The 17,278-nt window shown below is 40.1% G+C and overlaps 1 protein-coding gene and 1 pseudogene across 1 annotated transcript in view; both read left to right on the top strand.

Annotated features, from left to right (window-relative positions):
• The window catches only part of LOC138169786 (KRAB domain-containing protein 5-like), a 20,825-nt gene extending 6,611 nt beyond the window's left edge, over positions 1 to 14,214 (top strand). Inside the window, exons 3-5 of the mRNA XM_069099345.1 lie at positions 8,323 to 8,449; positions 9,879 to 9,983; positions 14,087 to 14,214. Of these exons, the coding sequence (XP_068955446.1) occupies positions 8,323 to 8,449; positions 9,879 to 9,982 (231 nt within the window). The 3' untranslated portion in view covers position 9,983; positions 14,087 to 14,214. The remainder of the gene's footprint in view (positions 1 to 8,322; positions 8,450 to 9,878; positions 9,984 to 14,086) is intronic.
• The window catches only part of LOC138169787 (zinc finger protein 850-like), a 60,705-nt pseudogene extending 44,331 nt beyond the window's left edge, over positions 1 to 16,374 (top strand).
• Positions 16,375 to 17,278: the final 904 nt, after the last annotated feature.

Below are 17,278 nucleotides of genomic sequence, written 5' to 3'. Positions count from 1 at the left end.
CCCCCCCCCCCCCGGTGAACCGCACGCCGCGCTCCGAGCTGCATCCAATCAGAGCTGCAGCAGTGAGCGTGTCATCCTGTTCTTTATTGAATTCATTATTGAATAAAGGTACATTTTTTTGTTCACATTTACCTGTTTATTAAAATTGCTGTCAATGTTCATTAAAATAAGCCCTGCCCTGAAAATAAGCCCTCTGGTGTTTTTCTGTCCAAAAAAATTAATAAGACAGTGTCTTATTATCGGGGAAACACGGTATTTACAAGTATCACCGTTACTGGGAAGCATCAACACCTGACCACACAAGCTGGGGAATCCTAGGTACAGCCATCAGGGTTCCACACAGGAGGGTCTTCCATGGTGAGATTCCAATTTGTGGTCTGAATCTGACAGTTTAAGTAGTGCTGAGAACAAAGAAGGCATATTGCCAGGTGTTTTTAGCAAGCATCGAATGTGGTGTGAGGCCTGGAACGGAGGCCAGTCCCTCCAAAGCCCCCCCCAAGATGGATGTTTCATTGGAGTAGCTAGCTCCAGTAGTTGGAGTAGTCATCATATCTCTTCTCAAGGACCTGGCCAGGGTCCCAGGACAGGAGCACCCCTCATGTTCTCAGGATCCCTGTTCCCAAGCAGCTCAGGGTAATAGAAAGGTCATATTGAGTTGGGGTCTTGGTTTGTATGATCTTATTCCTCACAGTGGGGCTTCCCTTGTGCCTACATTCAGCCTTTAGATTATACAAAGCATAGACTGTCCCTGCAAGTGGGGTCATGGATTGGTAGATTTTCCTTATCCTAAAGTATATATAGATGTTACACAAAAATAAAAGAATTAACAATCTGCTAAATAATAGATCATATTAGTGGTGATTAGTGTCTGAAGTGATTAAATGAGAGGCCTCCAATAGTTTATTAGCAACTATATGGGTTTGTATTCAGTGTTCACTGAGCGCTTGTTCATTTTTCTCTAATAGTTGCCTCAGTTCCCAGGAAGAATTCAATGTAGAAATTAAAGTTTCAAGGGAAAGATAGACATGGGGTAAAGACAAAGCTTAGGGGTCCATTCAAGGTTAAGAGTATCCTCTTGGTCAGGGGAAAAAAAAGAAATCATCACCCTGCCAATGCAGGTAAGTTATTATTATAAAGGCATCCAGAGAAAGGGGCCTCTTGGCCTATAGAGGATAAATCAGTCTGGTTATTGGAGCTTACACAAATATGTTGGCTACATACTTCATATAGCATAGAAAAGTTAGGAAGCAGTTACAGAGTCAAATCACACAGGCTGGAGGAATGGTTCAATAGACAGGGCTTCAGCTGCATAGTGGCCATCCCACAAACTAAGCCATTATCACACGTACACAACTGCTTCAGCAGTACACAGTTGGGTCAAACTCCAAAATCCTATAGGTGCAACTGACCACTGTAACAGGGGAAGAGATAAGTATTTTATAGGGCATGCTGCCCTTGAGCTAGGGAGAAATGTGATTTTGCAAACTAAGGTGATTTTACAAACTATTGTTCAAGCCAAGCACCCCAGCACCCCATCATTCCCCCCCTTAAACAAATAGGACCTAAAAAATAATTTGGGGACAAGGGACGAAGGTCTAAGCTTTCCAAGCTGCTTCATGCTGAGGGAGGGCATAGAGCTGTCTGTGTTTCATAGGGTCCCACCATTCAAGGGGCTGGGTCTGTAGCCAGTGTCTAGAACTTGGTAGATGCCAGGTCCAGGGGTGATGGGTCATGTTCTTGGACAGTGGTTGGTACTCAGCCTGAGATGTCATCTGTGCTGAGCCTAGAAGAAACAAACCTGGCAAAGAGGCTAAACAAACAAGGGCCAAAAAGGAGTAGGAGTAAATTATCCAGAAGTAAGGTGAGTATGGGCTAGTATAACCCATTACTCAGACTATTTCACTTTCCTTTTCATTTTCCCATAGACAAGATACCTCAGAAGTTATTATTCTTTTTTTTTTTTAAAGCAATTAGGGTTAAGTAACTTGCTCAAGGTTACACGGCCAGTTATTTCTGGGTGTGGTGCTAAGTATCTGAGCCTGGATTCGATCCCAGGTCATCCCAACACTGGGGCTGGTGCTCTTACTCACTGAGCCACCTGGCCGCCCCGAGAAGTTATTATTCTTTTACTAACATAACTGCACTGACTTAAACTAAATAAGTTCCTGACTTGAACCTCACAACTGAATAGTAGACATACATCTTTGTTTCATAAAACTTGTTTATCCTTTGATTATATTCATTCTGGAAGAAAGAGATACTTCAGAAATTGAATCTTTTACATATACATTCAGTTACAAATGTTAACTTTTGCTTAGATAATGGAATAACTACAAATTTAGATTGAAACAGCAATATCTCTTCTGCTTTACAATTTATTGCATTAATTTGAAATTTACTAAACCTTCAAAAGTATAACACACAAGACCTTTCAAAACATCTCTTCTTAAAGACATTTCCTTTCTTAAAAAAAAGAAAACAGTTTGAATTTATCCTAGTGTTGAGAGGAATAGTCACTAAACCTCTATGTAAGAAAAATTAATTGGAAAGTTTGAAATATCTTTCTTTTTCCTTTAAGCAAAAATAAACTTTTAAAATTGGAATTTATTAAATTGTTAGTACCCTTGAGTAACAAATTCCCAAAGTATTATTACAATTTAAATTCCTAGATACTTGCACAATTCCTAGATATCACAAAATTTAGTCTTAAGCAGTTTGGATAACTTTCCGAGCATATTTTAATTCTGGATGAAAAAATATTGGCTTTTCCAATAAGCTAACACAAAAGAGCTCATATCTTTTACTGATCACTTGCTCTGATCATGGAAATTTGCTATAGAAGGAAAACATCAGGGACATGTTACATTCCGAATATGACAGGATAAAACATCCTTGGCTCTGTTTAAATTCTGGTAAAATCATAGATATCCAACCATGCAGCATCCATTCCACCTCATCGCTAAACTCAGGAATATGTGGGAAACATTCTTTTTCAAAGGAACCCCATGGGTAAACTGAGCCAGGAGGGATCCCATCCCAGAGAGAGGCTAAGATTGTCCCTTCAGCCTTTACCAAATGTAGACTTCCACCTGTTAACAGAACAAGATCACATTCCATCTGAGTAGCTTGTGGAATTGTTTCTCAGATACTGATTTAATGCAGATAAGTATACCCAAATTCAAACTCAAAACAAAATTTAGTTATGGTCCCATGTGCCTTTTTATTTTCATGGAGCTCCAATATGTAAGGGATTCCATTTACCATCTTTCCTTAAATAATATTGCCTCATTGACAACATACAAGGGGGTCGTCCCCTTTATGAGTACAGATACAGAGATTCAAAAGAAAATTAACAAACAACTGTCCCTTCAAAGTCCCAAAGTTTCATTTCATACAACTGTGAGGGGTTACACCATCTGATGGGAGTCCTCTGGGTGTTTTCCATCCATCCATCGTCAGCATCGCATTCCAGGCTCTTTTCTCTTCTGCCTTCTTTCATTCACTTTCCTACAAAAGGAACCTTGGAACCAATTTAAATTACCCGTCCTGAACCCTTATCATTCTTACAAAATTAAAATTGGAGTCTTGGTCCGTTGTCATGATCACACATTAAACCCAGTTTCATATATATATATATATATATATATATATTTTTTTTTTTTTTTTTTTAAGCAATAGGGGCTAAGTAACTTGCTCAAGGTTACACGGCCAGTTATTTCTGGGTGTGGTGCTGAGTATCTGAGCCCAGATTTGATCCAGGTCATCCCGACACTGGAGCCAGTGCTCCTACTCGCTGAGCCACCTGGCCGCCCCTAAGTTTCTTATATTTTTGCATTAATCCATGATTAATTCCTCCTCCAGGAGGATGAGATTTCACTAAGGGATTTACATCATACTAACAATTACAACCATTAAAATTTTTACTAAATAGTCGAGAAACTATTCTTTTAATATTAACTAATTATAACCAAGCTGAGACAAGTATGATACTAACTAAATAACAGAATTATATTCCCACAAACCCTTGACCTACTTGTCCTCACATTATTACAAAGAACTAAAGGACCCTGACTTAGACAGGAATATTTATCCTAAATCCTGAGCCTAATAGCTTAATCTTATAGCAACTTAACATGTTCCAGAATCAAGTATTTAATAGATTTGTTGTTGTATCTCCAAAACTTTTGATTATTGAAACTTGACACCAAAAATGGGGACAAAACTGTAATGAGGGGGCCATATTTCCCCAACTTCAGAATGTCAATTTCAGGCAAAATGTATACCAAGCTGCATTCTGCATTGAGCCAAGCTGAGGTCTGCCAGGTGCTTGCGGGTAAATCGAGTCAGGAGAATCCTACCTCAGCTGTTGTGGAACAGTCATTCCCCCAACCTTCATACCTGTATCTTACAGGGTCTGGCACTATGGATTGGTGGCTCGGGTGACTTTTCTTAATATTTATATCTGGAGTTAGACTCAAAGAAACAGCCAATTAATAGTCCCATCAAATCTTAAATAACAATCTCCAATAATCAACTCAAAATATGCTTCTAATCTCACATTGATTGAGGAACATCTTTAATTCTTATTCATAAAGAAATCGAACCTTCCATCAGGATTATAACTGATTGTTCTAACAGATTTGTATCTACTTCCCAAATTTCTCTATCTTCTTATAACTATGCTTAGTTTGAGCTCAGACTAAAATTTATTTTATCTCAACTAAAAGGATCTCTGATTTAACCCCAACAATTAATTCAGTCAATTGTATTAATACCCAATTGCTCTTTCATCACTTTGAAATACCTAATGACTCCATTACACACAATACAAAAATACACCTTACTTGTCACTTTGAAATCCCAGCCATAATTTATGGGATAATGTTTCAACATCATATTTCCTTATCTAACTATTAACATCTGCCTTCTTCACACTTAAGATATCCCTAGCAACTATCTAGAGACAGAAGGGTGTGGAGGACCCTCCTCTTTCCTTTTCAAATCTTCTTATCTATTCTATTAACATCAATATTATATTCTATACTGGACTCCATGATCAAACAAAAGATATGTCCTTAGGCATGGCCCAATCACTTCTGCAGAGTTGGGGGAGGGTGTCTTTTTATACCTCACTTTTTGGGACAAAGCTTATTCTTGATAATTTTGCAGAGGTTCATGGTCTAATATCACAAACTGATGAATTATGTATCTAATTATTCTAAAAACATTCAGAAAGAATGTCCTTAAAACAGCAAAATTTCATACACTTGCCTTATGCCTAACTTTCCATTGATTTGCCATAAAGATGAAAAATAGGGACCTGATTGGACAAAGCATCCACATGTGCTATAGTCCCAAAACCTTTTTTACCTTAACATCAATTTACTCTCATTGAGTTGCAATATACCACAAAGATTTACCAGGACTCACATACATAAGGGATTCCCTGTCCTTTTCAAATCTAAACTTATTATCAAATCTAAGCCAATTGATAGAAATCCTTTTTAATCTTTTATAGATAGACTTTGCTGCTTCTCAGCAAGTCAAATTTATTGTTTAGGAGCTTCATAACTAAAACAAGCTCTCTTTCCCAGGTTGAATGACCTTGCCTAATAGAGATAATTTCTAGGGACTTTGGCAGTTTTACAACATCATACAGTAATAGGAAGACTGTTCTGAATGAACAGAACTAGTCAAAATAAAGTTTTCATCCAGTCTCTTCCTTTCCACATACAGTAATCAATTAACACTTTTAGGTTTTAGCATTAAAATAAATTCCCACAATTTCATCAAATCATTCTGATTATAAGCAATTAACTACAGATAATATCTAATGCACTAATGGACAGATTTCTCTACCTGCTGTCCCTCTCTCCCTGCTTCCTTTCCCAGGACTAATAAGATTGCTTCCCCATGCTGGATTATAAAATTTTCCTTGTCTTTCTCATCTTTCCCATAAAACTTCTGAAACTACTTTATTATTTTGGAACCCATAAACACCACTCTCCAAATCCTGGGGTCTGTCTCTCCTAGCTTTTCTGCCAGGAGACTCACACTGCTTTCTTAATACCCTTTTGCTTACTTCCTTGTATATAAGACACTTCACAGATTTGTTTAGCAACTATATACATATACTTATACATCTGTATTTCTTTAAAGCTAGGACACACATCACTCATACTCCCCAATGGAGTCTTTGATGTAAAAAAATTCACAAAATTTCCCTCATGATTTGTTAATTAACCATTTCTTTCCCGTCAAGCAATAACCAATGGTCTTGCTCAGTTTCAATCTTCCCAAACTTAATTAAATTTTCCTTTCAGCTTCTATGAACACATGTATTGCTTTTGTCTTAGGGACTTGGGGATTCAACACATACATCTTCATAGATCCTATGGAAAGGGCAGCCTCCTTAACTTTCTTGTCTGCTAATCTGTTCCCCATCAGCTCATACCAAAGATCTTATAAAACATTTCTTCATAAGAATATTTCCCTTTTTCAGAAACAGTTTATCCTGATATCATTAACTAATATGCAATTCCTAAATTCTCTGGTCATAAAATCTTTCCCAAATAATTAACAAAATTTACACAAGGAGGTTTCACAGGTCTTAACATAATTACCAATAATACCTTTCACAAGCATACTTTTGTAAATAATTGATTTATGCAATAACACCAAATAGCTTCGTTAACAGTCTTACAAGTTTAAACAATCTTAACTGAAACTTCCTTTTAATACAACTGTTTACCAGTAACAATATCATAAATAAGTATCATGTACCTAAATTTAGAATTTGAAACCAAAATCAAGTAATTACCAATCTGGTGATCTTAATTTAGTCATTTCTAAATTGCTTTGCACAAAAAATCATTCATCCCATTACCACTGGCATAAAATTCACACTTAAGGAAAATTCCACATAAGATTAACAAACATGAAACAATTAATTTTAGCTTGCACAGTTTACACTCAAATAGCACTATTGTTTTGTACCGGGCATTGTACCAAGCACCTTTACAATTATATCAGTCCCATAAAAATCCCTAGGATGTGGATTCCACCACCATCCCCTTACTGAACAGTAAACTATGGTAAATAAAACTTTCAGGGGAGTGGGGGGAGGGGGAGGGGACATACCATGAATCACTTTCTTAATGCCAAATAACAATTTGTACCTTTTGATCATGTATCTATATATTTCTAAGTTCTAATGCACTTGGTCCTCAGAAAGGAAATATATCCACAAATTTATTTCTTTCCCTACTATTCCAATTACCCATTCACATTCATATCTTCCAAAAAGTTTACAAGAAGTTTGCTTTTCCCTTATTATACTTAGGTCATTTTAAAACATACTGGGCTAAAATTCTAACTGCTTTCTTTGGTTCTTGAAATGATAACAAATTACAATAGTCTATATTTTCTACCATAATCAGTGCCCATCTCAAATTTAATAACAATAACCACTCAATTCCAGCCTTTCCACAGTGGATTTCTTGAAGGATGGCATTCTGACCTGTAAATCCTGTTGACGCCATAATGTCCAATTAAGGAGGTTCAGGATTTGCATAAATGGAATGCTCGGCACTCCAAGAAAGACCCAAGGCAATTTCTTTAGAATATTTATTCAGAATATATGTATATATGGGCAAGTGAGAAAGAAACCGGAGATAACAGGGTAAGAGGCTCAAAGATAGCACAGTAAGAGCAACTATGATTAATAGTGGAGATATCCTTTTTAAAATACTATTTTTTTTATTATCTTATGTGCTTATACAACTTAAAGTCTAGAATTTCTTTCCTTTCATTTTGAATGGAGTTCCAGGAAGTTTAACTTAAATCCAAAGCACACAAGAGACCGAAATGAACTGGAGAAGGAAATGGCAGACCACTCCAGTGTCTTTGTAATGAAAAATCCCAAATGGTTTTTAAAGTCCTGAACAGGACTGAACAAGAATGATGGATATCGGTTCTGATGAGGAAGATGTTTCCCATCACCCTCTGTCCTGCTCCCCCCCAGATCCACCTGCCTCTTGGATACAGCACAGACTTTCTCCCTGATTCCACAGGCAGATGCATTTCAGACGCAAATACTCCTCAGCTTTGTTTTTACTGATCATAGAAATTCCTTTTCCCAAAATGCAGTTGGGCTCTTAACGACTATGCTTTCAGGAGGTGACTCTGCTTCTCATGGAGGGTCAGACCTTTCAGCAGATCCCTTCTCTGGGCTTCAGGTCTGTTCTGTGAATTAATGAAGGTTGGACTATTGAAACCTGAAGTGTCCTTCAGCTCCACATTCTGTGCCTTTTCATGCTTTAGGGGTTGGTGACATTCAAGGACGTGGCTGTGGACTTCACCCAGGAGGAGTGGGGCCTCTTGGATCATCCTCAGAAGGAGTTGTACTGGGGGGTCATGCTGGAGAATGCCCAGAACCTGCTCTCCCTGGGTAAGGACACTTCCCCTGGTAACACTGAGTCTGCAATCAAAGGAATATCTTCATCCCTGGAGGGCAGGGTTTGGAGCATTTATCAGTTATGAGAGAGAGGAGAGTGCTGGTTTCCTGTCCTGCTGCCTGGTGTTTCCCATAGAAGGTCTCTGCATTGTGTGACAGGAGCCTGAGGGTCTCATTATTCCTCCTGAAGCTGTCTCTGACCCCTTCTAGGCAGCTTCATGTTGGTGTGGAAGCATCTCAGACCTGGAAGGACCCTCAGGGGCCATTTGGTCTGACCTCCACCTGGCCCTGAATTCTTTCTGCCAAGTGTCTGACAGCTGCTCAGGGGGCTTTTCCTTACATGCCCGTCATCTCTGGGATGGGTCTAGTATCTGGAATATTCTTCCTTTTAACAAACAGCAATTTGAAGCTCAGGCTTCTGCTTATCCGCTTATAGTGAGTTTGTCCTGAATCTTCCTTCCTCTTGCCCTCAGATTCCAGCAGAGTTGGTGGGAAGGGAAGGGAAAGGGGGAAGGGGAGGGGAGGGGAGGGAATAACAATAACCTTCCAAGTTAGGGGACATTGTTCTCCCCATTTGACAGTTGGGGAAACTGAGGCAAAAGGAGGTTATGTGACTTGTCCTTTGGCACACAGCTAGTGAGGGTCTATGACTCGATTCAGACTCTGGCAAACCTCACTCTGGGCCCAGGGCTCTCTTCACTACACCATCAGCTGCCTCTAATTTTTAATAATGCAAAGTGTGCAATGAGTCAATCCTTCATGAAGAGAATGCACCAAGATCAGATTTTCTGATTCCAGTCTGGTTCCATGATCTTCTCCCCAAAGCTCAGAAAAGAAATGCTCTGAGACTGTCCTTCAGGGGTCCTGGGAACCACTCTGGGGTCCTTGCCTTCATGTCCCTGGCCTTGCCAGGAATTAGAGACTGGCTGAGAAAGATAATTTGGACCAGCTGGAGTTTGTTGAGTTTGTCAGCAAGAGACTCTCACCTGGAGAGGCACAGAGGACCCCCCCCCCCCAAATGAGTATGCCACAACGTTCCTATAGGTTTTTTGGAGTGAGGAACAAGGGAGAGGGACAGGACAAAAGCTGGCTCCTCTAGGCCCCTGTTCTGGGACTGTAGTCTGGTCTTGAACATTAACCCTTTTTAACCCCCTTTGGAATTAGAAGTTCTACCAGAATGGGATTTGACAGGATGGGGGGCAGAGGTTTGGCTTCTTCTCAGAACAGGTTGTACAACAGGATGAGGGGCAGACCCTCTTTTGGGTTACCTGCACTATAAGCACTAATGTGTGAGTACAGGCTCATGGATGTGAACATAATCATGTCAATCTCAGAAGCACCAGCTCTGGGTCTGAATGCCTTTCCCTAAAGAGACCTGAATGACAAGTTTCTCCTCCTGCCCATCCCTGACTCCCCATGCCAGGGCTTCCAGTTCCCAGGGAAGACGTGATCTCTTATTTGGAGCAAAGGGAAGCACCGGGGATGCTGGAGCAAGGAGGCCTGAGGAGCTGCTGTCCAGGTGAGTGAGGTGGAAGCAGGAGTGTGAGGGCTGGGATTACAGGAGGCTGCTGTGTGTTGTGGTGAAGCAGGTGCTGGATGTGAGGCAGGAAGACCTGCCTTGGAACGCTTTTTCAGATATTTCCCAGCAGTGTCTTCAGGGGTCAGTCACTGAACCAGTGAGCCTTAATTTCTCCATCTGTAATTAGAGGGGTTTGGACTCCATGACCTTTCTCACCTTTTTTTCCAGGAATAAATTTATGACCCAAAATGTCATTGTTTGGCATTTGGGAGTATGGAATTGTCCTGAATGTATAAAAGGTACTTAGGCTGTTCAATATGAGCTCTTTCCCAAACCTTCTCCACATCAGGAAACTTCTAAGACCCTGTACAAAGTACTAATCATGTAAATTGATGCAAGGGATGTCTCCTGCTCCCATGGAGCTCTCAGTCTCGTGGGGCAGGGGGCATGCCAACAGCTATGTAGAAACCCACAATGGACAGGACAAAGTGCAGCTAGTCAAGGTGGGAAGGCCCTAGGTTTTAGGAAGACTGGGAAAGGCTCTTTGTGGGAGTTAGGCTCTGGCTGGGGAATCAGGGAAGCCAGGGAGAACATTCTAGGCTACAGAGATGGCAGCAAAAAAGTAAACCCAGAGAGTCTGAAGGTGGGACAACCTTTCCCTGGAACAGAAAGGAGGCCCAAACAAATGGAGTGTAACATGGAGAAGGGGAGGGGAAGGGAGGGGATGATATGTTTTCTTAGTCCTAGAGAGACTTCTAACAGAGAAGTTAACCTCCCACTGAAGACAGCCCAGCAGGCTGTCAGGAAGGGGCCAAAGCAGTGCTCTGGGAGCCCAGCCCAGCCTCACATGAGCCTGAGGTTTTAGCCTCAGGGCAGCCATAATCAGCCGCAGGCTGGAAGGACTTCAGATTGCCAGTAGCTTTGGTGGTTTCCAGAATTATCAACCCATAGATGCTAAGGATAAAGTGAGAGGTCAATGCAGTGTGGACTTTGGGAAAAGGGAGTTCGAGGGTGCAGTCTGGACTTTGCCCCCTGGAGGGATAAGCAGCTGAGGGGCTGCGGCTATGCCGCTGCTGCCAAGTGGCTGCTTCACATCCGTCTGAGGTGCAATTGCTCTTGCTTTAACCTGCTTGGATCTGGATCACTGTCTATGGTGGAGGTCCTGGGGTGAGAGACGAGTTTGCCAGAGCGTGTGGAGGCTTCAGAAAAGCCACCCAACTAACAATAAAGCTGAGAAAACCCCAGCAATTGGGACAAATCTCCCCCCTCTAGTAGCAGAGTTCTACTGTGGTAAAAAGCTCAAAAGTAAAGTATTTGAGTGGCAACATGAGCAAACGTTGGAAACAAGGCAAGCACAGTGGTCCAATTCTGGATTCCTTTTTTGAGGACAAAAAGGATCAGGGCATGAAACAGGAGGAAGACAGTGAAGTCAGAACTCCTGAACCAGAAGCTTCCAAGAAAAGAATAAGCTGCTTACAGGACATAGATGAGCTTAAGAAGGATTTTGGAAACCAAATAAGAAAAGTGGAAGAAAAATTGGGAAAAGAAATGAGAATGATGAAAGAAAATCTTGAAAAGCTAGTCAACAGCCTGTTAAAGGAGACTCCAAAAAATACTGAAGAAAATGACACCTTAAAAAATAGACTAATTCAAATGGCAAAAGAGGCTCAAAAACCCAATGAGGAGAAGAATGCCTTAAACAGCTGAATTTGCCAGATGGAAAAAGAATCTCCAAAGCTCACTGAAGAGAATCATTCCTCCAGAATTAGATTGGAGCAAATGGAAGCTAGTGACTATGAGAAATCAAGATACTGTTAAACAGATCCAAACAAATGGAAAAATAGAAGGCAATGTGAAATATCTCATTGGGAAAACCACTGACTTGGAAAATAGATAAGGTGGAAAATGGAAGGGGAATTTCATGAGCTTCTTCTAAGGTTTGGAAATTGCTTTTTTTGTTTAACTCTCTCCCCAGTCACAAAGAATTGCTAATTATTATTTTAAAAGTCTCTTTTTCTATTGACTCTTGGCAAGTATTGCATTAAGTGACAATTGTGCTCCAAGGTCAGTTGCAAATTTTGCTTCATTTTGAAAAAATCATTGTTTATAACTTTTGGAAGGATAGGATTTATTCGGACATGACTTTGTTATTTCTATCACTGATAAACTACCTACACTTTCACTTAAACTTTTCTCCATGACCAACCTATGTTGCCAAACATTTCCTTTGAGATTCTATTGGATAGAAAAAGAATAATATGAACATAGGAGAAGTTCAAAGTAGAAAACAACTTCAGCATTTTAAGGTCTGTTTTTGTAGCCAGGTTGTGATTGTCCATGGTGTTTCATGACGGACTCTACTGTGCACGCTTGGCGATGATGGATTTCCAATATCTGCTCTCACTACTGTAAGCATGCCAAGCCAAGTGAGATCTTGATCTGGAGATTTCATGTTTGATGAGATGTGACTACAAAGTAGACCATGAATGAGAGGATGAGTCCAGTACAGTGATAGACAGCCACTAAGGGTCTTTGCATGCCTGTGACCATTGCACATGTATGTCCAATCTTTGTGGAAGTTTGGAAACAACTTGATGTCAAGTGGAGAAACTGAAAGAATATATTGCACTTGGTCAGAAGCAGTCAGAGTTTGAGGCAATCACTGCGTAGTCCTCAAAAGTCCCATATTCCTGATCATAATAGATTGGAATCACTGCAAAAAGACAGATGTTAAGGTTGAAATAAGCACATACTTCTTGTCCCAGAAGATAAATGTCTTTGAAATCAAATTTGATGATTATGTGCCACTGAAAAATTTTTAGTTCAAATCCCTTTGAAAACTGTCTCATTCCTTCAGGGGGTTTGTGAACCTTTAAAGGTGAAGGTTTGCAAAAAGACCAGTAGTCAAGCATGCTGTCTATTTCTGCACAAAAGGTTGATGGACTCCAATTCTTGTATCAGGGAAATATTTTCAGATATAGGTAATGCCGTGCACTTTTTAAAAATTCTGTTTCATAGAAGGCTTTTAATTTTCTTTTAGGGAAGAGAGGCATTTAAATATAATTTTTCAAAAGAAATAAATAATGACACTCTCAGGAAATTAATGGGTCAGAACAAAATAATCCCCTATGCCTCAGGAAATGTGTTGGGGTTCTGCATGTGAACTCAGATAATGCAAGAGAAAAACTAAGATTTAAAGTGATGCCCAGGGTGGCTAGGTGGCACAGTGAGTAAAGCGCTGGCCCTGGAGTCAGGCGGACCCGAGTTAGGTTCCGGCCTTAGACACTTAACACCTACACAAAAAACTAGCCGTGTAACCTTAGGCAAGTTACTTAACCCCAATTGCCCTCCAAAAGGAAAAAAAGAGAGAGAGAGATTGCTCCTCAGCCTGCAAGACTGAACTAATGTCACCCTCTACTTTTCAGGTGGCTAGGTGGTGCAATGGGTAAAGTGCCAGCCCCGGACTCGGGAGGACCCAAGTTCGGTTCTGGCTTCAGACACTTAACACAAAAAAAAATAGCCATATAACCTTGGGCAAGTTACTTAACCCCAGTTGCCCTGAAAAAGACAAAAAAAAAAGTGATGCCCAAGGAATTTAGATTATGGAATAGATAGAGGAGATATATAGAATAGATCATGATATAATTTGAATATTTAGTATATGTTCACCAAATGGTATTGCATCTGTGAAATGCTGACAATGAAAATGAGAGAGAAGAGACAGATTGAAAGTGAAAAAATTCAGAATTTGTCAAGTTCTGTGGAAAGAGCAGGCCTATGCACAGGGTTTGCATTCTAGTCCCCTCTGTTGGGGTTTAGATCAAGTCACTCTGTCATTTGGGGTTCATTGTTTGAGTTGTGAATGTGCGGGGAATTATGTCCCTACCTGAGTCACAAGTTTTTATGTGAAGATACAGTGGAAATTCCTGCATGAAGCTCTTTGGAAAGTAAATCATCCTTGGGATGTGAGCCCTTTTTCTGCCCTTTTAAGGTGTTTCTCTTTAAGAGAAAGTAGGTGAGTTTTCTTCCACTTATGGAACAAAGGGGATATAAATATATGTGTGTATCTATAGTGTCTGTTTTGTTGTTTGCTTTTTTTTTCTCAGAAGGAGACAGACTGGAAAAGAAGGAAACTGCTACAGAGCAAACACTTTCTGTGGAAGAACCTCACAAACAAAGATTCCTGAGTGATAGATGCTATGACTTCAGTTGGAGAGAAGTCTCCACAACACCTGAGAGTATCCACCCTGCTGAGAAATGTCATGACCAGGAACAATGTGGAAAGGGTTTGACAGAGAAGAAATATCTTACTGCACATCAGAGAATGCACACTGCAGAGAAATCTTATGTACGTTATCACAATGGAAAGCCTTTGACAGGGAAGGATGGTGGTCTGCAACATCAGGAGATCCACATTGGAGAGAAACCTTATACATGCAATCAATGTGGAAAAGCTCTTAAATCATGGAACAGTCTTAGTCTACATCAGAGAATCCACACTGGAGAGAAACCTTATGAATGTAACCAATGTGGAAAAGCTTTTAAATGGCGGGCATGTCTTACTCTACATCAGAGAATCCACTCTGCAGAGAAGCTTTATAAATGTTATCAATGTGGAAAATCTTACAGATGGAAGGAAAATCTTGTTGAGCATCAGAGAATCCACACTGGAGAGAAACCTTATACATGTAATCAATGTGGAAAGACTTTCAGAGCTAGGAATTCTCTTGGTGAGCATCAGAGGATCCATTCTGGGAAGAAACCTTATGAATGTAATCAATGTGGAAAGTCTTTTAGAAGGAGGACCAGTCTTATTATACATCAGAGAACCCACACTGGAGAAATACCTTATGAATGTAATCATTGTGAAAAAGCTTTTAAATCATTGAACAGTCTTACTCGACATCAGAGAATCCACACTGGAGAGAAACTGTATGGATGTAATCAATGTGGAAAAGCTTTTCTATTCCAGAACAGTCTTACTCAACATCAGAGAAGCCACACTGGAGAGAAACCTTATGAATGTAATACATGTGGAAAAGCCTTTAAATGGCGGGCAGGTCTAATTCTACATCAGAGAATCCATACTACAGAAAAGCTTTATAAATGTTATCAATGTGGAAAGTCTTACAGATGGAAGGTAAGTCTTGTTGAACATCAGAGAATCCACAGTGGAGAGAAACCTTATAAATGTAATCAATGTGGAAAATCTTTCAGAGGTAGGAAGACTCTTGCTGTACATGAGAGGATTCACACTGGTAAGAAACCTCATGAATGTAATAAGTGTGGAAAGTCTTTTGCTAGGAGGACTGATCTTATTGTACATCAGAGAACCCACACTGACGAAAAACCTTATGAATGTAATCAGTGTGGAAAGACTTACAGATCAAAAGAAAGTCTTGTGGAACATCAGAGGATCCACACTGGAGAGACACCTTATGAATGTAATCAGTGTGGAAAATCTTTTAGAATGAGGACTTGTCTCAATAAACATCAGAGAACCCATACAGGAGAGACACCTTTTGAATGTAATCAATGTGGAAAAGCTTATAAATCACGGAACAGTCTTAATCAACATCAGAAAATCCACACTGGAGAGAAACCTTATGAATGTACCCAGTGTGGAAAGACATTTACACAGAAGGCCTCTCTTACTGTACATGAGAGAATTCACACTGGAGAGAAACCTTATGCATGTACTCAGTGTGGAAAGTCTTTTACAAGGAGGCCTGATCTTATCATACATCAGAGAACACACACTGGTGAGAAACCTTATGAATGTACCAGTTGTGGGAAGACTTTTACCCATAAGGCCTCTCTCATTGTACATCAGAGAATCCACACTGGAGAGAAACCGTATGAATGTAACCAGTGTGGAAAGGCTTTTAAAGAGAGAAGCTCTCTTACACAACACCAAAGAATCCACACTGGAGAGAAACCTTATGAATGTAATCTATGTGGAAAGACTTTCAGAGATAGGAAGTCTCTTGGTGAACATCAGAGAATCCACTCTGCAGAGAAACCTTATAAATGTAATCTATGTGGAAAGACTTTCAAAGCTAGGAAGTCTCTTGGCAGACATCAGAGAATCCACACTGGAAAGAAACCTATGAATGTAATCAATGTGGAAAAATTTGTGGATGGAAGCACTGTATTGTTAAACATGAAAGAATCCACTCTGGAGAGAAACTTTATGACTGTAATCAATGTGGAAAGGTTTTAGATGGAAGAGATGGCTTATTTCTCATCTGATGATCCATAATTCAGAGAAACCATATGACTGTAATCAATGTGGGAAAGCTTTCAGATGCATCTCCAGCCTTGACAAACATCAGAGAAGCCACACTGAAGGGAAATATTAAAAATATAATCATTGTGGGAAAACTTATGTGGAAGACCTGTCTTGTTAAACATGAAAGAATACACACTGGAGAGAAATATTATGAGTGTAATCATTGTGGAAAGCCTTTTGCATATAAGAATGGCCTTGTTAAGGTGAAAACTTTAAGAATGTGATCAGTGTGGTAAAAGCCAGTCCTTGCTCACCATCAGAGGATTCATTGGATGTATAGCAATCTTATAACTGACCTGAATGGGGAAAGGCATTGAAATGGAGTACAGAGCTTCTAAGCAGACAATATACTGGGTGGAAGACATCTATGGACTCACTGTGAAAGGCTTTCAGCCAGAGATTGTTTCTATCCTCTCATCAGAGCATTTATAATGAAAACAAATGTTATGAATGAACTCTGTGGGCACATGCCTTTCTCTAGAGCATGAAGGTTACCAGTGAAGGCTAAATTTTGTGTCTCACTAACAAAAACATGAAATAAGAAAAATAATTCATGTGGACCATCCACGTTGCAAAATCAGACAAGAAGGCAGTAGGCTGATGATTTGCAGAACTGTGTGAGAGAATCCATCTGGATATTCTCATAAATTGAATGTCTTCAGAATAAGGAAAAGACTGGGTTAACATCGTGTCAACTGGGGAACCATCTTTGGTGAAGGGAAGAAATCAGATGTGTTTGCTCAAGGATATAAAAATTGGTGCAATTTCAGGGAATGCTGTGTTCTCCCACAGGCCACCAATATGAATGCATTCAGCTTACATCGAGGTCACTGCATGTGACAGTCAAGAAACTTCTCATTAAGATGAGCTGGTTTCTACCTCATGATTTTGGTGCCTGGTGATCATGGCGATGAGGCAGGGATTCCCCTGATAAACTTCAGGCAGAGCAGAGCCATTGTGAGAACAAAGGAGCACCTCCTGGGCAGCCCCAAGGCCTTGCAGTCTCTGTCTA

Source organism: Petaurus breviceps, unplaced genomic scaffold (genome assembly GCF_028583685.1).
Source record: "Petaurus breviceps papuanus isolate PSGF00001 unplaced genomic scaffold, PetGlider_PUasm1.0 378, whole genome shotgun sequence".
Classification (NCBI taxonomy): Eukaryota; Metazoa; Chordata; class Mammalia; order Diprotodontia; family Petauridae; genus Petaurus; species Petaurus breviceps.
This window is presented reverse-complemented; position numbering and strand designations above follow the sequence as displayed.